General features: G+C 37.0%; 1 protein-coding gene across 1 annotated transcript in view; it reads right to left on the reverse strand.

Moving 5' to 3' along the window:
- The window catches only part of LOC139136750 (high affinity cationic amino acid transporter 1-like), a 34,272-nt gene extending 15,101 nt beyond the window's left edge, over window positions 1-19,171 (reverse strand). The window contains 1 exon segment of the mRNA XM_070704565.1: window positions 18,799-19,171. Coding sequence (XP_070560666.1) covers window positions 18,799-19,027 — 229 coding nt within the window. The 5' untranslated portion in view covers window positions 19,028-19,171.
- Window positions 19,172-24,262: the final 5,091 nt, after the last annotated feature.

Consider the following 24,262-nt stretch of genomic DNA (forward strand, 5'->3'; position numbering starts at 1 on the left):
TTAACTTCTTTCCTGTAAATCTTGATTAGAAAGTAACAGCATAATACGGGCCTTTGTATGTAAATTAGAGCCAATGTATGTTGTTGAGAGCCAATATCCTAATGCATTAAGGTCACCGTGCAAAAGGTAATGTAGGAGATAAGCTGAAGTTAGTGAAATACCCCTTTACGCATGCGTCGAAATGTGTTTTCAAATTTTTAGCACGCAGAGATGATCAATCTACAGTGAGAGCTTATCAAGCAGTTCTAGGATTTTTCAATGTTAATGACAATTTAACAATGACTTTATTGTACCTCGGAGTTGTTCTTTTCAATTAAAAACACTATTTTGTCGGTTGACATTAAAAAGAAAACGAGCAGCGTGAGTCTAGGCTCTCTCAAAATCTGGATGTTTCAAGGCATTGACCCTATCATCTTATTGTTTAGGCGAGGACGGCACGGTGTAATTACTGCGTTCTGGTATTGAATACTTCATAGGGAATGAAGGACGCCCAATACAATCCGTTCTACTGTTGTCGAGTCGTTTGCATGTATGGTGGGGAGCGTGTGTTGACTCGCTCTAGATTTGTGTTTTAAAGAACCAATATCAACTGAAACCTTGTACTTCAGCAAAATGACTTGAAGGAGTTCTCAGTCAAAATGATAGTATTGCTTGTAATGTTGACCTGCTCACAGTACAAAATCTAAAAGGTTTTACATGTACGAGTTTTGAGCAGTATTTACAGTTAATCGCGAAACGTCCTATTTCATTGGTACGATTTTACTCATCTAAATATCAAAAACGCATGTAATTGAATCAGGCTTGTTTTCATGCTAAGATGTTAAAAACACTCTTCCCGGGGCGATGCAGCTCCGAACAAAAATGAATTCATGTTTGCCAGTGTAGTGCCATAGAGGGGATTTAGTTTTCCTGATTTCTTTTCTATTTCCCTTTTCGGATGGAAGCATCCACGAATTTGTTCTGTTTATCATTGACCAGTAATTTTACTCACATACTGTATATAAGCCGACGACTAATTCAGTACATGAACGCTGTACTGCTGAATTCAATTCAATTTTGCTGAGTTGATAAGAAGTACATATTCAATAGGCTGCTAGTTTTTGAGGTTGTATAATCTGCACTTTATCAAGCCCTATTCATAATTCAGAACAGCTTGCCTTGTCTTTCAACAGTTATCGACATGCCTTCTCTTAGCATGAATTGTCTCCAGGGAAAACACATTCATCCTGTGACAGGTAGCAAGTGTTGAAATGTAAAAGTGAACTCGCACTTCCTTGTGAGCTACTGACCTCTGAAATCTAATTTTACAATGTAATTTTCGAATTTGCATCGAAAAGGCTGTCTAGCCTAAGGCAGTATAATACAATGTACTTGGCTATCGTCTACAAACTATGAATTTTTGTTGAAGCCGACGAGCGATGACAAAAAAATGCAGTGCGGTTATTCCGATCGTGTTCAACTCAAACCTGAGTTTCGGATTCGCTTCACAATTTTCCCTTTGTACCGTTTAATGTACCGCGATGAGCTGATAACATATTATTTACGCAGTGTGGAAATGTTATTTCGCGTATACATATACTTGTACATAACTTGATTCAAAATTAGTCGTGGGTGTATTGTTAACCCTGCTGCCTGCGTTCCATAGTGTTTCCTACCTTGATGGCCAGTGTACATGCACAAAACTTTTCATTGGCTCTTCGATTAAAGGAATGGCATCTATCGTAACATGGCACAACTGTCTTCATTTTGTGTTTCATCCAATCCAAATACATAAATTCTAACAACAAACTTGAAGATTATCAATGAATGAGTAAGAACAGCAACAACAAAGTCCAGGTTTCTCCTTTCAGAGGTATTAAAGACAAGAGCTCTGTCCTGATGTTAGTAGCAACTGTACACAGCTCCATCCAGGCGGACTGCATGTACACCAGAAATGTAGCAAAATACCATTAGGCGAAACAATAAGTTGTTTCTGGTCCTTGACATTCAGAAAAAGTGATGCGGCGACGCGGTTTTCTTTTTTCTCTTTTTCCTTTCTTTAAATTCCTAACAATGCTGGTTTGGCACTATTGATGCCAAAGTTATTGTCTTTTATCACTGACTGCATAATACTTCCGTTTTCTTTTCAGCATTTTCAGGGATAGCTATACTGATGAGTATGTAACCCCCTTAAAGACATAACACGCAGGTTCTGAAATGATGTAGGCGGTGACCAGAAACGATCTTTTTTGGCCTTATAAATTGTTCACGCTAACCATGGCAGGGGCGGTGTAGCACATATTAAAACATTTCGTCAACTGGCTTCAACATGAAAGTGGGCATTTCTGCTGTACTGTCTTTTCAAAATATTTATTCACCCGGCAATTTTACCCTAAATCGGCTTGTCGGATAGAAGCTTTTTTAAATCACCCCCGCCACCAACAAACTAAAAGGATTACGTTTTTTATCCTAAATTGAACTTTTGACATCGCTCCACATAAAAACTGAAGGTCTCAATTAGTCGAGATACGGAACTAGCGTTTAAGTCACGGTAAGTATATTTTTGCTCAAGCTTTCTGTATGACCGCTTAAAACCATTACCTTTCGAAATTAAAAAAAAATAAAAAAATCAAGTGTCACGATGTAAAATTTTGTACCAGAGAAACAAAATTCCCGATTTTTCTCACACATTAAATTCAAAATGGCGGCCTATCCTACGTCACCTCAGTGAGAAAAAAATAAATTTTTGATTTTCACAAAACAAGCCTGTGAAAATTTGTATTTTATCCATGAGCTTCAAAATGAGCCCCAACATGTTGTAGACCAAATAAGTATAATAATATTAGTGTAGGAGTCTGAACAGTTATACTAGAGAGGCATCCTATCACTACAGACGGAGATAGGAGGATTCAGATTATATGAGAGGAAAGAGAGTTCATGATTTATAGACTTGCTTACCGAAGAGGCGCATTGTCTGTTCGAAAGCTTAGAATCGGACCTGAAACTGACATGCATTTAAGACATATATCTTCCCTGTATGTTTCAATTTATATAAATCAGCCCAAGCTGTCCAGATTTCCGTTGTTATGACAACAACCGACCAATTCAAACATATCAGGGTACCCAAATGGTGTTTTATCAGTCTCTCCTTTAAACCACCTGTTATCGATCACTACTTTTATCAGTCCGCCGTTCCGTCCTTCCAGCTAGTGCCTATTTATGCATAATCAAACTTCAAGCTAATATGCATTCTTTCCCCTTTCGAGGCGGTATTTCCGTACACCTGGCAGTCTGATTATTGTCTACATGCCCTTCTTGTTTTAATTCACTTCTCCATCCATCCAGGACTTCATCAATCCATCTATCTACTACTCCTTTCTAATACCACTTTGTCATTAACTCAGCTGTCATGTGTGAACAAAAAATGTATTTTACATTTTCCTAATATTAATATCTTCTACCTGCTTACCTACCTACCTACCTACCTACCTACCTATGCATAAATAGACATTCAGTCCTACGTTCGTACTTACACTTCTTTTTAATGGATTATTCTCACATAACAGTTCATGTATTAAATAACATATCATACATTAAATAACGTGTCCACTTATTTATTCTCAAGTTATTGGCACCTTGGTATATTTGAAATACTGTGGTCGGTGATAATTCTTATTGCAGATTCTGACCTTTCTGGGCAATAACATGACAATAAACAAGTGACGCTGATAATAATGCAACGAGAGTCTAAGGTATAAACGACTTTAGGATGAAATATTGTTTATTAAGCGATGTGAATGTCAGACTGACAATCATATTCGGATATATCAACGAATAAGAGGCAGAAGCTACAGACTTTGCAAATGATAAACATGAAGAATGACGTGCAATAAAAGATAAGGTATCTTTGTATCTCTTTGATGTGAAGAATTGTTACTTCATGCTGTGGTTAAATTATTCTGCGACATTATTTCTCATTTTTGAATTCAACTAATCGAGTGTGAGAACGATAGGCGATAATTTGTTCAGTCGGTATGGCGCGAGTGCAGAGATATGGAATTATGAAACTGGCGCTACGTTAGGTTCACATATAAATTTTAACAAAGTACCCATGAAAACACGTTCAGTTATGGTTCAATCGTTTCGTGGAAATAAATTAAAATGCCTCAAAAAGGCGGGGTGCAGATGAACTTGCTTTAAAGGCAACGTGAAGTATCCATTTTGATTCTTGTATATGGTTTTACTATGATCGTCAACAGAAATCACGGATACGTCTGGGAGTTAGCTAATCTCATATTTTTCATCAGCGGTTGCGTCTTGCGGAAACATTAGTGTGAATCACATAATCCCTTTACTGGCGTTTTGGTCGATGTAATCTCTTCTCGTAAAATATATTTTGTTAACTTCGACAGGAAGGCACATTTGTACCCATTATTACCTGTAAAACTTACGGATCGTATGTGACAGAAATTGTCACTACGAACAAATTACATTTGGTACATAATGCGACTTCATAATTGATAACTTATTAGATAATAACAGGAAGATAACTTTGGAAACTGAGTTGATTGATTTTACATTTTCTAAAGATTAGCTTTTGTAAATTTAAACTCTACGTCCGTCAAGTGTAAACGACGTGTACGTGAATTAAAAACTGCCCCCGGCAGAGTCGCTCGATTTCACTTGAACGCTTGTACTTCTTGATTCATGCTGTTTCCAAGGAAACATAATCGTGTCTTTCAAAGCATCTACCGAGCATTGATTACGGATACATTGTTCTGAAAGGAACTTGAATGATTTAATATTCGATTTCCGCATGCACTATTCAAGACGGAAATGGAGACAACCCATGATGCACTAGTATCGTACAAACCGATTAAATTGCCAATTTTTTTTCTCTGAACGCTACTTACAGTTACTGATGCGGAATGGTATAGATTATCTTTTCACGTAATAGGATCATTGCACCCAGATGTTCTTACTACACACTGTATATTTCCGTGCGTTTCAAATCGTTGTGACATATTTACATAGACATGGTTTTCACTCAAAGAGACATGGGGTTAGAAACAAAATATTAGTCATCGAGTGTAAGGATTTCATTCGTGCTGGTAATTAGTAAGGGAAACATGTATTTTAGAGCGTTTTCAAAAGCACTTATGTATTTAAAGAATGAGATTAACTTGAATATGACTTAAAGAATTTTGTTGAACCAGCTTTATCAGGGGTATCATTATTGCATTTCAGGTAAAAAGGTAGGACATCATAAAATGTAAAGGTTCCTGGTTCTCTTGTGCACGTTAATTCTATTCTGTAATGGTTGACTTGGCCAATGAAGTTTACACAGTAAAATTATTTCAAAACAAATTCTCATTTGTTTGTGTTTGCATTTCGTGTATTTTTTCAGAACGATTGGTGACAGTTCAGCTCTAGCAAACGCTACACAGCGGAGAGCGTACCGTGAGCTTTAATGCCATACTATTAGTTTTATCGGCCAGCTATTTCTAGCCTAACTGAGCAGTATCCCAGCGTAGATATAAACAAGAATGGTTTATAAGCGATTGAAACAGCAGTCTTGAATCAAGTCTTCATCCATGGCTATACTTTTCGTAACAAACCGTTTACTATAATGATAGCCTATGAACAATTACTGTCCTATCTAGGACGGATAGATATTTTAAATATTTAGATACAAGTGCCTCTGATCGTGTCTTTCTATGCATGGTAAACTTACGACAGTTGATTGGACTGTCACGTCACGTTCACATGCATCAATTGAATGTTCACACTTCTTAATTCTAAGACATTGACTTTGTCAATATCTACATCGACGTCGCCAGACTAATGCAAAAACCTCAGCTCGTGACGTAAAATTTGGCTAAATGCCCAACCTCGACAGACGAGGTGTTAAATAAAACTGAAAAAAGAGGTAGTCTGCAGTTCGATTCTCAGCTAATTATTTCCACTGGGACATAATGACTTCACCTGCCTATTTTCGCGGAGTCAAAACGACTCAATATTCACGAATAGATTCACAGGCGTCGAACCCAATACGCTAGGCAATTACTTTTGCAATGGCTGATTGTGAAATTGCTAGCGTATGTGCTATAATTTGCAACGGCAATTCAAATAAGCTGTTACGAATTTAAAACTGCCGAAGGGAATGAATAAATTGGCATAGTCGAAGGAACGGTAAATTTGGTTTAGACATCAAATTATCGTTGATTTATTCCATTCCACTGGCAAAGAAACTAATATATCACATTCTACAGTCCTTATACAGCTGCGACTCTTCGACAAAACTACGATTGACTGCTGTAAAAACGGACTCCATTCCCACATAACTTTTCAAAGATTCGGTTTTCCCGTTGTAAGGTGTCACCTTGAACCACAAAATCCTGAGTTCCTGCCCAATCGCACCATCATTGTTCTTCCGGGTGCACATTCTAGCAAACTCAAAACTGTCTGTGCAGTTTTGATATCCCGACTCTTTGGAGTCTTTCAGAGGCATCCGATCGCTTCGACTATATACCCTTGCCCTGGCAATGGAGATGACAACAGATTAGCATAACAAGATAAAAATTACTGCCAGGAACAGCACTCCTGGACAGTATTGGCAAAATGATAGCGCATATCAAATCACCGGCAGTGCTTTCAATAATATGTATTGAGGTAGGTAGCTCCATTTTATCAAAGCCTGCATAATACATTAGGCGAATATGGCCGTAATCTAGATCCTATTCGTAAGTCGATTTCTTCGAGTCATTTATTTCGACGTCGAAATATTAATAACTTCATAATTCAGAAACGTGACCAAGTCCTTTAGTGTACATTTTTTCGATTGACATATTTCGAGAAGCTAATTGCAAGCATTGACCAAAAGGTCTATGTTATAAACAATAATTTGGGACGATTATGTCAAATTGGAGTGCTCTGTATCTACATATTTAATCAAATTCACAATGAAAACCAATATTCCGTTATCTGGCCACAAGATGTGTGTCGAAATGATGAGAAAATCAACCAAGGTTAGCGTATTAGATATCTTGTCTCATCGTCGACAACAGGTTTGAATGAAACTCCTCGACGATATTCAAAGATATAATGTAGATACAGAGAACATGACACTCACTCATTTTGTTTGATTTAATAGAGGCTCCGAAATGCCATGAATCAGTTTGCCTCATTACGTAAGAACTGTGCCGGCTTTACGTTTCTAAAATTAAACTTAATGGTGTATCTGTCATTAATCTTCAGAATGTAGGGTGACATTATTTTAGAGAGTAATAAGTGCGCGGAGGGGATTTTCAGCTGTATGGCGATAAATCATGTCCTCTGTCTCAGAAAAGTCCATTTAGATTTAACCCCGTTCCCTTCCTTTCCCTTTCAGGTCACTGTGATTTTCTTCAATATTGTACACTCCTTTTCGATTGCCGTAAAATGCATGCGCTGTCGGATCATCGGGATTTTGTTACCATGGCAATCGTGGACGGCAATGCCGCCGCGGCTTAACAGTGTGCGCAAGCTTTACCATTCGTTGCCATGGAAACAAATTGAGGTGAAGATTGATGAGAAATCGCCACCGTGGAAAACTAAAAGGGGAAGTCTTCAAGTATGGCAGACTGGTGCTGTTTTGTACAAATCCATTTGGCTGGACACAAATGACAAATATCACACAAAGCACTACCATTTAGTAGAAAGCAGAGTTAAGCAGTATCTGCATAGATAATGCTCATAATTCTTTATTTTGGAAAGAAGGAGCGCCCATGGTATCATATTCAGCAGTCTCTCTGCTCTGAAAGAAGTCATCCACATTGAAACAAAATATTTAGCAGGGATCTGGCGGCCATGACATATCTACTGTACGTACTCGCACGCATTATATTATCCTATCAAAGGACGATACTTCATTATGTCTGTGTGATATCGGTTACTTTGCAGCAATACGGTAACATTGAGTAATAAATCTGATTTATTGTGCATTATCATGACTGACAAATGTGATCAGTACAAAACGGAATTAAAGAAATTTCTCGCCAATATTTTTCAGTCAACATTATTTCTCCTCATTTCATTGTTTGAATCGAGTTTGTAGATTTTCCTCGGCATGTCTGTTTGTAGAGGTGAAGACCGACTCATGCAAACGTGTATTTTACTTTTTACAAACGCCAAACAGACGGTAAGGTGCATAATCGTCGATTGTGGTTAATTTTGATCACAATGCGAAATCTGGTTGAAGACACTGAAACACGATAATCTAGTGATCGAATTTCCAATGATTAGATTTCGGAGTACTTTCTGAAGTCACAAAGAAATTCCACACGCAGCCTTATTGTATTCTTAATTATTTAACTTTCACATTATGGTAATACAGAATCTTAGTTTTTACATTTATCGTCGTTATCTAATTTTATGATTTAACGTGATGTAAAAAAATTAATGATACCTCACTTACTTTACTTCAGATATTAAATTGATGTATATGATTAGCATTTCCACCACAGCTGTACAGGATAGTTCAGAACCTTTAGAAGATATACCTGAATCTCTGTGTGCGTTGATACACGGGTCACAGATTTACTTATCTAATGACGTTGATACTTAAAGCGAAACAGTCGTCAGAACTACGCCTGCGCGAGTTTCTTGTTTACAAACATTTATTTCGTGCACGATATCTAGATGCACCTCATCACCATAGCTGCAACACTTAAATTATACGATGTAGATTATGACAGTCATAATTTAACTCGCATCAATCACCATTGTACCTTGGATACAGTGTTTACATTGGTCGTATGGGTCCCATACGATCTTTGAGCGCAGTTCCGACAACTGTATCCCTTGAATAGGATATGAAATATCCAAATATTTTGAGGAAGTCCCGCATATGCTATTGTGTGTCATTTATTTCTCTTCAGCGATCGTTGATTTCAGAGATCTGAATATGGTGTTAGAGGTAAATGTAGCTACTGGTCAGTTTCGTGGAGTACAACGGGCCAGATACCACTATTGGTCGAGTAAACGAATACACTACAGGAAGCATGCGCTGGGCCGAGATGAATATGTAAATGAGTGTATTTCTGAATATCAATAGTGAATAATGAGTGGGGACAGAACAAACTGATATAATTGGCTGGTCTCGTGAATAACGGCTATGTTATGAGATTCTTTAAGACAAATATGCTTGAATGTCAGTATGCGCTGACAATTTAATTACGTTTGTTAACGGTGGCCAGATTTGGTTTGGAAACTAACAAACGTTATAAACTTGTCATTGCATGCCGATACTCCAGTAAATTTCAAATATATATATATATATATATATATATATATATATATATATATATATATATATATATATATATATATATATATATATATATATATATATATATATATACCAAAACTTGTTTGTATCTTCTCAGAGGGGTAAAGTGCTCGATGCAGGGATGCAGAGCAATATTACAATAAATATGAGATCACATCAAGTATGTTTGGTACCTATTACTCGAGTTTCACGCATACACGCGATCGTCAGATAGGTAGATTTTATTGTGTGAAATTTGCTTCAGGTGCTTACATATAAGTGTCAGGTTGGGTCAAACCATTTGGTGTTGTGGGTTGGATTGAAATTTGACAAGTAAAATTTGTTTTCGTGTCGGCACTTTGAGACCAACTCGGAACGCTTGTTTAAAAGGCTAGATTTATCTGCATTGATTATGAATAGCTTCTCTGTAAGGCAAAGGTTGCATTTCTTTGACACATTTGAGTAACTACTTGCTTTTGATAGGATTGACCATGATATATTAAATGGTTTGTCCTGAGATTTCAAGTGACAGACATATTTGACAATTCTGTGCTGTTGGCGTACGCCTTACTTCGAAAAGATTGGACATGATTTGCATAGCGTGTTTTAAATGTGTTGTCAGTTAGACCGATGTAATGTTTCGCCTCATTGGCATCGCTTGTAACAGTAGCTTTATAGATTATGGATTTAGACTGGCAAGCCCCCTGGAGTGGGCAATTGGTCTTGATGCGGCACTTACATACATCAGTGGGTTTTCTATCATTGCGCTGGGTGACCCGTTTGTTGTGTGATTTATAATGCTGCCCATGTTGTGCATGCAGCTGTAGCTTAATTTAAGTGTATTTCTGTTAAGAACTTTATGTAATTTACAATCCTTTGGGAAATGTTTCTCAAGGAGACGGAAGAATTCCTTTCCGACGTTGGTTTTCACACTCTTACTGTAGGGTGGGTTGTACCATGTAATTCTACGCTGTCTGCTCCTTGTTTTCTTTACCGGCTTGTCAACACGTGTGTAATTTAGCTGGTCATCGTACCCACTGGCCTTAAGTGCTTCACTGTAAATATCACTGCATGCCTTGTTGAACAGACTCTCATCGCTGGATATGGAGGAGATGCGCTTTCCAACTGTATCGGGGATGTGTTTTATTATGGAGGGAGGGTGGTTGGATTTCTTATTGACATATATCGTGTTGTCGTTAGGTTTTCTGTATGGGTAGTATTGGCCGTTGCTCAAGTTTAGAGTTATGTCAAGGAAGTTCACGATACTTCTGTTTACATCGATGGTTACTTTCAGGCCGAGGTCATTGAACGTCTTTGATAAGTCCTTTTTCATTCTGTCTGCTTTTCTGCCAGTGGCGTTCTTGATTACACCCAGGCCGTCATCTCTATATAGACCAATATTGTTTTTATCGAAGGATGAAGCAAGTATGTTGAGAATATAAAGCCCCACCAGTTCACATACCTCAGCTCCGTCATAACTTCCCATTGTAACGTCATACAAATTGGTGCTATCACGTTTCATCCATGGTACAGAGTCATCAAATAGGAGTGATTTCCTTGAATGCATAATGATATCAATAATGATATCATCAAGACCAATTGCCCACTCCAGGGGGCTTGCCAGTCTAAATCCATAATCTATAAAGCTACTGTTACAAGCGATGCCAATGAGGCGAAACATTACATCGGTCTAACTGACAACACATTTAAAACACGCTATGCAAATCATGTCCAATCTTTTCGAAGTAAGGCGTACGCCAACAGCACAGAATTGTCAAAATATGTCTGTCACTTGAAATCTCAGGACAAACCATTTAATATATCATGGTCAATCCTATCAAAAGCAAGTAGTTACTCAAATGTGTCAAAGAATGCAACCTTTGCCTTACAGAGAAGCTATTCATAATCAATGCAGATAAATCTAGCCTTTTAAACAAGCGTTCCGAGTTGGTCTCAAAGTGCCGACACGAAAACAAATTTTACTTGTCAAATTTCAATCCAACCCACAACACCAAATGGTTTGACCCAACCTGACACTTATATGTAAGCACCTGAAGCAAATTTCACACAATAAAATCTACCTATCTGACGATCGCGTGTATGCGTGAAACTCGAGTAATAGGTACCAAACATACTTGATGTGATCTCATATTTATTGTATATATATATATATATATATATATATATATATATATATATATATATATATATATATATATATATATATATATTCAATTCATTCATTTGATATTCTTAGTATTTTTACATGAAATATCTAAATTTGTCATACTATGTATTCTGATCTGTACAATGTTTCGCCGGAAGATATGTAGGCCTGACCGGATATTCTTACCGTCATCAAGGCTGATAAATTGTTAAAATTAATTTTAAAGGCTATCCTTATCAAAATGACGATTTACTTCACATTCGTGGAGAATGTTTACGTGACAAGTTTGTACTATTCTGATCACTACATCTGGTGTTCAAGTCCACTGGCATTGACCTAGGAAGTCTTCAGTCGCCTAAATATTGTTTATAATTAATGTTCAATCACACTGACGTGTGCGGCGTCTGATAAGAAGCATGGTGGCGACAGGGATCCTATTAAAATTTGTATCCCCAGGGAAAATGTCATGGCTGCTGAAAACCGAATACATTCTACTACAAAACATGTCATATATTCACACCTGTGAAACATTCCAGTCGCCAACAAACGTAATAGCCTTCGGGATTGTTTGACATAGGTGTAGTTGTACAGATCCATACTGGTTTCACGGAGTAGAATGCTCTCCACTTTATAATATGGAAGCATATGTTGATTCAAAAACTCTCTTAAATGAGGTATAAAATTGTCACCATGAAATGAAATCGAAGTACAAGGTAACCGCCAATAATTCATTTCCGACTATACTTGGAAATAAAAAAAACTATCGAACTTTATGTTGATCTATGTAGTTTGATATCTGTACAATATTTATAAAAAACTCCTGTCGTTAATACGGCTAGACTACGGTGACCATAATTTGTTAACACTTTAAGTGCTGTTATATTTTTCACCGAAATTTAAGAGCAATGTTTTACAAATTTTCATAAATTTTCCTGTATTGTTTGGAGAATTTTGGACCAAATTGAAATCACTTACCAGTGATAAAAATTTTGGAATAAAATCTGAAGCAAACAGTGTGGATCTACAAAAACTATTGTCTTGGTTACACAAATTGACTTTGGCATTCAAAGGGTTAAAATGGCAAACTGTTTTCTTTTTTAGCATTTTCCTGGATATAGCTTCTGAGTCGCATATGGAAAAATCTATGCATTTTCTGTTTTATCTCATGATAATAGGGCCGAGTTAAACACACTTTGAATTGTTCTATGAACGTCCTTGAGAGGTTTTCATCAGACGAATTGGCGTTACAACTAATATCGCTTAAGTGCCACCAACACCGCGTACTGATGAGATAGCATTCTCCGCAGGGTTATCATTTATACGCTCTGAAGACTTGCTTTCAAACTCGGCTGATTATGAACAAAGACGTTTCAGTCTATAGTAAAGTAGGCCCACACCTATGTATTGGACACGCGTGGGGGCGATGATGAGGTCTTTGTAGCATTTAGATAGAGCACCTTTCGTTCATTGACTTTTTCAGTAGGCAATTCTTTTGTGTATGGAAGCCTGGAGAATTAGTCTTTTAAATTGTAACTGCATCGCCCCCAGGAATTTTTTTCAATGCCTGCATCACGAAGACTGCACAGCGACGTTTGATGCAGTCGTTAACTGACGGTAAATGACCAACTGCGCAAGCAGCTAATATGTGTGCTTCAGGCATAGCATGTAAAAATAATCCTAGTAGACTTGGTTTTTTTAAATCGAAATCCAGAAGAAACCCTCTTTTGCATTCCGTATTCAACACGGTAAATCGCACCATCTTTTCAGATGGGAGAAATCAATTGAAATTTCAGAATTATCAACTCAGCTTGTTTAAATATTGTTATTTGATTGTTAACGTTACGTTTTCCGTGACCGAATATAAATTCGTCGAAACATGGTTGCACGCAGACACTGCGTAGTTAGACGTGCTGCACAAACTATAAAATTGCTGAAAACATCAAACTAATGGCGGCCCATGGATTGGCTGATGGTCCTTCGAGACATCATCTTCATTCCACTACGAGACACAAGAGAAAAACATAATACACAAAGCTGCTTGGGTTGTGCCGTTAAATCTAGGTAAAACCGAATGAGACGGTGATGGATGGCATAGTGTATTTCCTCCAAGCAAAGCAAGTCAATTCTACACGAAAATGGGTTCTCTCAGGCTACACTGACGAATCTCTCCGGGTTCGCTGTGACGTATTTACGCTACCCATGACGTATTCATTTTTGTTAGATCTTTGTTGTAGTTGGTGAGATGCATATTTAGTGAACATTTGTTGGTACTAGTCTGGCTTGTGATGATATAGGACAACATTCACTCTGTTTTAAGATGATCTTTGTTGTCCTTTAAATGAATTTGTCGCAGGTGAAATGATATCAGCATGAACAAAACCGATTGTAACGTTTTGGGCAGCAAGCAGTTCCCAAAGCAGGTTAATTGAGTGGCGCCCGTTACCATAGATAAGACAGCGTAATATCATCGTGCGGCACACGATGTAGAGGTCATATTTTAATACGATGTATTCTATCAACTGTTCATGTACGACAGTTCAAAAAAGGCCCCCTACTTACGACGTTGTGTCCTCAGTATGAAAATTCATCAAGCTATGCAGCCTAAGAAAATCTAAAGGATTTATTCCATCAACTATATACAAATTTACTTTATTTCGTGGCACTGTGTTCACGGTGACGTTGATAGATCGATAGCCTAAGGAGGAACTGAATGCAATGTTTTAGCTATATACAATTTGCATGTCTGAGTGGTTTTGTTTGGCTTTGGAATAAATGATTACATGGACTAATCACAGCAATATGGCTCTCTGGGTTCAGGTGTCCATTCTCACAAATCTCGTAAACTGTGTTCCTCGATACAGACTGATTCAATTTCTTCTTCGGTGTTGTGTTTCGCTTGACGTACCGATGTAAGTGTGATTGGATATCGTAGTTTCGATTGGTAAAGTGCTCGCTTTCGCCTAAAGGAAGGATCGAACCCAAATGAAAGAGTTGGGTCGAATAAGTCTATTTGAAAGATTCTTATATTGTATCAGTCGACAGAAGCGTGTAGAACTGGACAATCATGTGTGGTAATGAAAGTGCTGCCTTATAGTATGGCAGCAATTCTGCATCTCTCTCTCTCTCTCTCTCTCTCTCTCTCTCTCTCTCTCTCATGATGATGGGGCAGTTCACTATCTCCCGTCGAGGAATAGCCAACGAGAGGTCGTCGGGGGTACAGAAACAGAGTTTTGGCTCAAGGTCTTAAAAGACCGTATTATTACCTGTATATGTGGACAGTGTGCGCGATCATACCCTCTATCACTGCTACCTCAGCATCATTGCTATTTCAGGTTTTCTACGAGTTTTGGACTTCACTAACCTAAAAGTAAAAAAAGTGTGTAGGCGAAAAAAACGCGTAAACGACACCTTGACAATCACACAATGAAAGCTGACGTCAAAGTGAATGACCTCTGTAACAATCCTAAGATATGTTTAATTTCCATATGAAAGTCAATGTAGTAGGATACAGTAATTGGGCGTACATCCAAATACAAATACCTGGTGAATCATCGAGTGTACCCTAATGTATGTTCACATTTATTTATCCTGCATGTCGAAATATTAGCAATGCGTGAAACAATTATGTATTTTATCATAAAACACGAGCGTAGCTCACTGAAGTGATTTGGCATATATTTTCTCGGTTGTATAAAATTTGTTTCGTTCACTGTGCTGTGTGCACGATGTATCGAAGCATGCATGCGTCACGGATGAAAGGAACGCTGATGTACTTCGTTCGTCTTCGGGGAGTACATTTCATCCCCTAAGGGCTTTGTTAGATGATGCTATTAGCTGATTCTTACCCTGGGGCGATGCGGCAAATTAAAATACGGACGGAGAATGCATTACTCCCCGGAATGAATCTACAAACCTGAAATACATTTTTGTGGAATATAAGAATGTAATGATGTAGTGGGAACCAAGTCGGTTCTAATTAGAATTAGAGATCGTGTATGGTAAAGTAAAAAATTACCCGGACATTATGAATGTGCTTTAACATGGCTGATAAACTGGCTTTTGATAAATGACACTACCTTTACGTCGAGGATGTACCGCGAAAAAGCGATATCTGAGTTATTTGTGATCAAAATTACTCGCAGTTTATTTTATTTTATAACTAGCCACACTGAAGCGATATCATGCATTAATACTACGAATAAGCGAATTAAAAATAACTCCTGCCTACATAATATCATCTATTGATATATTTAAAACAACAGGTTTATTTTTATGTATATCAATTGTTATTTATCCAGTAATTTAAAAAAAGTACCGCAGTAAATTGATTTAGTGTTAAATAGCATGTATCATCTATCATTTACATTCACATGTTGTGTTGAACTTCTTTTCTTCTCTTTCAAATGGTTCAATTTACTGAGCCATTGGCTTGAGTGCGATATTGAAATTGTTTGAATAACCTACTTGTACAATGTAGGTTACATTTGACCCCATCGGCTGAATTAATTTAAGACGCGTATTGAAAAGATTGTAGTTGTAAATGTGTTATGTAGCATTTTTTAATGAACGCCCAAAAATTCTCCTAAAATTTCCATTTTTTCTCACGATTGTGGCAAATTCTGATCAAAGGCTGCCTCGAAAGTTTGTCGAGTCAACTGCCAACCCTTTATCAACTTTGAGGAGTGATCCGATTAAAATGTCTTAAATTATGCATAACACGTTCAAGCAGTGTCCTGTGTTGACCATTTCCGTAATTGCAAACGCTGCAGATAATTAAAACACCAGGCCCGCCTAAGATTAAAAAACGAGCATCTGCTGTACTGAAAGCAACCTGTGGAGAATACATTTCCTTTGTCGCTGTTCTCTGCATGACATTGCTGAAAGTCAATTTACCCGAAAGTTGATTAATTGAATGCGTTCACATCTCGTCGACACGTTGTATTCTATCAAATGTGCAGCTGGTAGGAGAGGTGATTTATGGTCAGGCGAGTTAATACCTTTTCCATCTATAATCAAATTGTCCAAGGCAGATATCCTAACATCTTTGAGATAGCAAGTCAGCTTAAAGACAAGTAGAATATGATGTATAATGTCCCCAGTATGAAACTATCGGTACTAAGTTATCTAAAGAATTATCGACAGCATTACATTAATAAGGTATGTTTTCTGTCTGTAGAGATAATTGCGATAGTAATGGATCTATTGCGTTTCTGTGTTGCCTGTGAAATTTCTACGACAGGTTTTGCCTGTGAAATGTCTTTAACAGGTACACAGACAAAATAAGTATATGCCCGAAAACAAGTTAATTAGAACAATAGGGCCCGATCGTTTCCCTATTGTGTGGTAGAGACATCATGCTCCAATTTATAGATTTAATTAAAGCATCGACTTGACATAGTCTAGAATAGAAACTTAAAGGTATACTGTCACCTGTTCCGATTTTGTCACAGTTACCGTGGAAAGAGAAAATCTAACCAATCACAGATTGTAAGCTGGTGGCCGCTTTTTAAAAACAGCGCCCTCACATGGGCATTTTGAATACCAAGGAACGCCCCTTTGACCATATATGGGCATATTTAGATTACAGGTGACTGTATACCTTTAAAGGTATACTGTCAACTGTTCCAATTTTGCCACAGTTATCATGGAAAGAGAAAATCTAACCGATCACAGATTTTAAGCTGGTGGCTGCTTTTTAAAAACAGCACCCTCACATGGGTATTCTGAATACCAAGGAACGCCCCTTTGACCATATATGGGCATACGTAGATTACAGGTGACTGTATACCTTTAAACGCAGAGTCATGGTATCATCATTGATGATAAGGACAAACGTAAAGTTACCGCCACGGTGATTGATGTCTTGCTGGAACTGAAAGAAATCCCTGGTACTCTCTGACATCATGTGTATGGTCATTGCAAATCTGATCATGACCGTTGACAACGATATTTATAGAATAGGCAAAGCTTCAAATCGACACGTCTCTGATATTCGGAGCGCTTTTTATTTGTATATATCAGTAAAAAGGTTAACAAATGAAATTATTGTGCATATGAAAAAAATCACAAAATTTGATGAAAGTGTTAAATGTATTAAATGTTTGTCACGAAAACTTGTAAAATTTTTCACAGAATTTTCAAGCTTTATCCAAGCCACGTTCCCGATAATAAAAACGTTCACCATGACTAAATATTCACTGTGTGGTAATACCGTCCCGCAGTAATTGATTTTTTTTTCTAGTAATTAAGAACAAGCCAATTATGTCGGCCTGGTAAATTGTTTTTAATCCAGCCTATACTATTTTTAAAATGAAAAATAAGTCTTTTCATGTTTAGTCAGGATCAAACAAGGACAAAGAGCGAAATTATTGATTATGTATATTTGAAGTAATAATAATATATTTTTCGGACAAAACTGCCCAGACCTTGTATAAATAGAATGGTTGACACTCTGTAAATACGATGACGTCAAATTGTGATAATTCATCCGTATCGTCGGGTAAAAGTCAGCAAGTGTGTAAACATGAAGCATCGAAACTGCTCTACATCACGGTTCCATAGACATGATCAGCATGGCCACGTTTTATCAAAGTATCGTTTTGCCAAATTCTTGATTTAGAATAATGTACATTAAATTTACAATCTGAGGGTACTAGCTTAAATTTGCCTACGAATTACTAAATGAATTCGACGACTGTTCCATATGGCACTCGATATTGTAAAGTGTTTCAATTTCAATTGAGATGCCAATTAAGATGAGCTACATGCCAATCATTCATTCATTGAAACCCTGTATAACTTCAATAAACATATTAATGATTGCAATTGACGCGTATAATATATATGCCCGTCATAGAAAGTTCAATGCCACTTCATTACGCTATAAGATTTAAATATAAATGCAAATGAGTCTTCCATGAGGAGAGCAATGTATACTGTTAAAGAAATAACAAAACTATAGGATAATACATTTTGGCGCACGACCGGTCACAGTAAATAGTGTAATTTAGGAGTGTGTATTTCATTTTTAAAATTAGCTTTCAACCTCTCTATATTCCGCCTAAGCCGACTTGAAGTTCTCTCAAGCAATTAAGGAAAGACCTAAACACTTCACAAATAATGTATTCTTTTTCAACCGAGCCTGTGTATCAGACACAGAGAAAACCCGCCACACGCTGCACAATTCCGAAGTCCAAGCAATTATTTTTCCAACGATACCGCAAGCAACTGCTGCTATTTTATGTTGGAAATCGATTTTTAAGGAACGCTCACCACAAAGATTGTAACATCATGAGTGTAACATCAAACGATTTCACTATTTCTGTAATGTATTGTATTTACTCACCCGATAAGAATGACGCAAAGGCGGCAATTAAGAACGATATGATTACAGCTGGGCCTGCTTGATCCCTAGCAACCTGACCCGCCAACACGTAGATCCCCGCTCCCAACGTACTACCGATTCCAAGCGAAGCCAGATCAAACACTCCCAAGCATCTCGATAACTCCGTCGTCTTTAAATTTTCCGTGTCTAATTTTTTGGTTCGACTAAATTGCTTCAACCACTGTGCCATATTTGAGGTTAATACTTTACAATCTCGAAATGTGGGTACTTTTTTAAGGCGACGTATGCAAGAGAGCGCTGACTGATTTCGGCAGCTACACTTGAACTGAGCTCGGTCGTCGCTGATTGTAAAAGGCTGCAGTCAAACGTCATCAAGCCAACCACACACGTGACTTGCTGTGTATACGAACTCAAATGTGAGCAAATACAACAAGGTTGAGCGCAGACTGGAACTGGGCTTGTGTAATTCAACACAATCGCCTCGGCTTTGAGCGCATGAACTACAGCTAGTTTGTGGAAGCCGCAGATCTCATCAACAATAGCAGCGCGCATTCGTGCGTGGGCTCTAATCACGAACAATTCACGCTGTCAACGTGGAGATCTCGAGAAGTCTCGTAATACACTTACTAAAACACAATATCTCATCGATCATACATTCAATGAATTCCATTTTAAGCTGCTGCCATTGAAAAAAATTACCTCGTATAGAAAAGACAGCCAACTCGTCAGGAAATGATTCTAAGCTATCGACAAATTGTATGAAACCCTGACAGCTGATAACGATCGTACACACTAAACATCTAGGGGGTATATTTCATTTACTCAAGGTGTACATGCCACATTGTATGATAAGGAAAACTTGCGTACGTTCATTTTTTACCCACAAGGACAACTTGACATCCATGTGTTGATATTATTTTTGAATAAATCTTCCCTGCAGTAGAATTCTGGCAATGGTCCTAGGATTTGGAAATCAGGGAAGAGATTAGTTGCCATGGAGATTGCATCCTACATTTCAGAACAAAGTCACAGTAGCGACACTTCTATCATAATTTTTGTTTAAAATTTCAGTATTGCAATTCTGGCTAATCAAGTGGAGTAGTATTTTACTTTCTAAGAAAATGAAAATATTGTCATTTCCTTTACAAGTTATTGAGGAACTGTTATCGTTATTTAAACTGTGGCTCGGTTGATCGCGAATTTTGAATATACAAATTCAAAGTGTAAACGGTGTTCATTTCAAATTGAATGTGTACAAGAACTGTCGAACTGTGTGTATTGAACACAGTGTAAGCTAATCTCCAATGCCACATTGTCTCTCAAGCACAATCACGTACAGTCTGATCAGTTTTCCTTTCATGTCTTTAACATATCAGTAAGAATTTTCAATTTTCAATTTTTTACCCCTAAGTGTAAAATACATCTATTAATTTACACTTTCACCAGTACGTGTATTGATTTTCAATTGCTGATTTAGTTTCCTATGATAATCATTTAGAGATATATTTTAATGCATTTGTCTGACATTTTGCATCAAAATATCTTTCGATCATTTTATGTCATTTTGAATGCATTCCCTAGAGACCGAAATTCGAATATTTTCTCTGTGTGCGAGAGAGAGAGAGAGAGAGAGAGAGAGAGAGAGAGAGAGAGACACAGAAACACAGAAACACAGACAGGCAGAGATAAAGAGTTCGTAAACGTAAGGAATACTACATTTTATATTGACGCTGGGTGGCGACATTTTTTAGGTTCATGAATGGTGTAGAGGTAACTTTCGATTACCTAAATAAAAATAGCAGTACTTATTAAAAATTTTATATTACAACCAAAATCAAGGCTGAATTGTCTTCAGAAAGAATAAACCGACCCTCGAAGCTTTTTATAAAAATATCAAAAAAATCATATCATGTGAACTACCGTTTACACTTCAACACTGTGTACCTCTAACATTTTATAGTTTTAACCTATGTGGCTTATACATAACATAAAAATAATTTGCTCATTTTCATATCACAACCTAGATTGCGCCATTTTGCACTGACCTGGGAGAATACTCTGGTATTCAGCCGAATAGGTATATAGCATTGTTATGTGTGTGTTACGCGATTCTATGGAATACTTTAAAACTGTTACAAGGAACAATTCAAGTCAAAGTGTTGTAATTTGACATCAAACCTGAGCCAATAATCTGTATCATTCAAGATAGTAACAATAGAATCATCTTGAATCACAGCTTCGTCACGTTAGTGGCAGCATATTTCTCGAATTGGTAAGAGTATCCTGCTACCGTGATACACCCGTCCAGTCAAGATCAACCCAAAATGGCAAAGGTCGTGATATTCGGCAAAACTACCACATTATTGGTGTATATTGAAGCCAGAAATGCTGACACTCATCACTTGTGAAACATGTGTATCATGATTTTGATATCTCTGATGAATGCAAAAACCGTGGAAGAAAAACATTGAATTTCATAGTTTATATTTTATCTCCAAATCTGCTCAAAAATAGCAGTTGGTTGCTATGGAAACGGAACATTCACTCTATCCGTACACAATAATACGCCATTGATAAGCTCGTCATGTCCATGCACATTGTATGTAGTGTGTACAAAGGATTTATATTTACTTGTTAAAGTAATCTTCCTTTTGTTTAGTATTTCGATGTCATATTTACCACTTTGCGAGAGTATGACTTTTTTTTCACTTTCTAAAAGTTTTGTTAATCATCACACATATGTTATTGTAGTTGCAGCATCAAGCCTCAACACATACTGGCGGGGTTCTTGGAAAAGGGCGGCTGAAGAGTTTTAAAGAAGATTCTTTGCACCTTTGTTACTATAGTGTACTTCCTCTTGTAATATGTTGTCAGCTTTGTGACTGAAAGTTTCCCTGTGACAGTCTAATGGAATTGTACCGGTTTGTAAACACGGTAAATCATTACAGCCAATTGAATGGCACGACAGTACATTTTACTGAACTGCTGAATTTGATTTTTTATCTGTACTTTATGTTTACAACAAACACGATTGGAACTAATTTGGGATTATTGGATGGTGAAGTAATGCCGATTCAATCTATAAATGTAATCTCATCTGCTTTTCTTTTTACATTACACGGTTGTTTTAATAAGTAATTGGCAATATTGCGACATTCATCTATAGGGCACCTATCACTTTTGAGAAATTTGAAAAAATTAAATTCAATATTCCCAAATTAGTTCCAATCGTGTTAACAACTTGTGCACTTATTTTCTTCAAAAACAACGCAGAACGTACATGTACATGGAACGTCTTAAGTTTGTGTTAGACAATCTAGTGTATCGTTTAATCACTTCACCCTGGATAATTTCTATCGTCGTTACTCCATCTGCGCGGATACTTCATATCCAGTGCCAAATATACCGCTCAAGTTAATTGTCTTGCAGAAACTTCATAGCATGAAGGCTGCAAGGGCCCACAGCGCCCTCTGACACAAATTCAACATTGAAAGAAATCAGGGCTGCAATGGCCTGTTTTGCCTCATGGAGCGAATAGGGAATATTGATATAAGAGATAAGAAAATATATACTATCATTGATGAAATGAAATACCATTTCAATATATTTTTACGGATTGAACTCTTTTTTGTAAAAGAAAGTATTCATATTTGACAGCCAAACAACAAAAACGATCAAAATATTCGAATTACAACTGACAGAAGCAGTTGAATTGAATGGAAGAAAGTTATTTTGGATAATATACTAGGAAATGTTTGAAGATTTCCATGATTTTAAATCAAGATAAACAGTACGCAGAAGATATGGAAAATCTTATTCATTATACTCCCATTTCGATTAGAAACTGAATATGAAAACCTAATGTATCCCGAAATATCCATCGTTTTTTTCTCGCTTCGCACACAGTCGACTCTCTTACTGCCGATTCGTTGGCCACGCAGGTATGCGCCCTCAACGGTCTTTCTAACAAACGACGCTCACCGATCCAGCGGTGCTATTTTGTTTATTTATTTATTTTCACTTTTACTGAGCGACCGAGTTATTCAAAGAGTAATTTTCATCGGGGCTCAATATACAGAGGAAAAAAAGGCAGCAGAATTAAGAGCAAAAATAATTACAGAGGAACATTTTCTTTTATGAATATTAATTGTTTCACTTTCACCTTAAACGTTGTTATATTTGGAGCATGTCTTAATGCACCAAGTACAGAATTCCAGACTTGCGATGATCGATATTTAAAACTTCTCTGACCCATACATATATTTGCTTTTGGAATTTTTTAATACATTTTTTCTACAGAACGTGTATAATATTGGTGAATTCTACTTCGGAAGATGAACATATCTGAAAGATATTGCGGAGCATTACCTGTTACACAGTTAAATGTTAAAATTGCAAGGAAATAATAAATTCTTTGTCTTACTGTCATAACATTGAATATAGAAAACAATTTAACAGAGAAAATCATAGGGAAATTCAAAAAGTACACACAAAGCTCTCTTCTGCAGTGTAAAAAGTTTCTCCAGATTTTTCTCAGTCGTGTGACCCCATACTACGCAAAAATTATCTAATGTGTTTTGAATTAAACCATATTATAAATGATACGATTAATAATAGGTATAAAGAAACGTACGCTGCGTAAAAGACCAATTCTTTTGCTCAACGATGCACACATGCAATTTATATGATCATTCCAAGATAAGCTATCATCAAGAGTTACACCTAAAACCTTTGCAGATGAAATACATTATAGAAAATCCATGAATTTCTACAGATAACGATACATCACGATCATTTAAACGATTTAACCTATAAGGAGTTGTAATCAAAAGACTTTTAGTTTCCTTAACATTCAGGGGCATAGAATTTGCAGAAATTCAGCTCTTAATAGGTACAGCATCATTATTTATGGTATTGGATTTCCCACGTGAAGCAAAGTCTGATCGTCTGCGTACATATGTAAATGAGAAGAAACTACAGATAGTGATAAATCATTAATAAAAAGTGTGAATAAGAGCGGGCCTTAAATAGAGCCTTGTGGAACGCCCACTTGAACAAGAGCTCTCTCAGACATAACGCCCATATAGCTAACAATCAAATGACGATTGGAAAGATAAGATTTGAACCAACTGATTGCCTAGCGAAACTCGTGGGCGTTCTTTGAAGGCATGTAATACTGTCACACACGGACTCTGCGAAAGAGAGTGAGAGTGGCTAGCATATGCAATTCTATTCTAGTCATGACAAATGAAGATTTCGTAGAGAGGTCTTGTAATTATAAGATATGTCTAAACCTGATATATCTTCATTTGATTGATAAACGGGGCAAATATGGCGAAAATGACACACACCGAGAATATTCACAGTAAAACTGTACCTGCACTTTCTTTTCCACTGTTTACCGAATGAGACCTTGTTACAATAACCGGAATACATTTGCGTGTCTCATCGTTGAAGATAGGTG

The sequence above is a fragment of the Ptychodera flava genome, chromosome 7 (assembly GCF_041260155.1).
Source record: "Ptychodera flava strain L36383 chromosome 7, AS_Pfla_20210202, whole genome shotgun sequence".
Classification (NCBI taxonomy): Eukaryota; Metazoa; Hemichordata; class Enteropneusta; family Ptychoderidae; genus Ptychodera; species Ptychodera flava.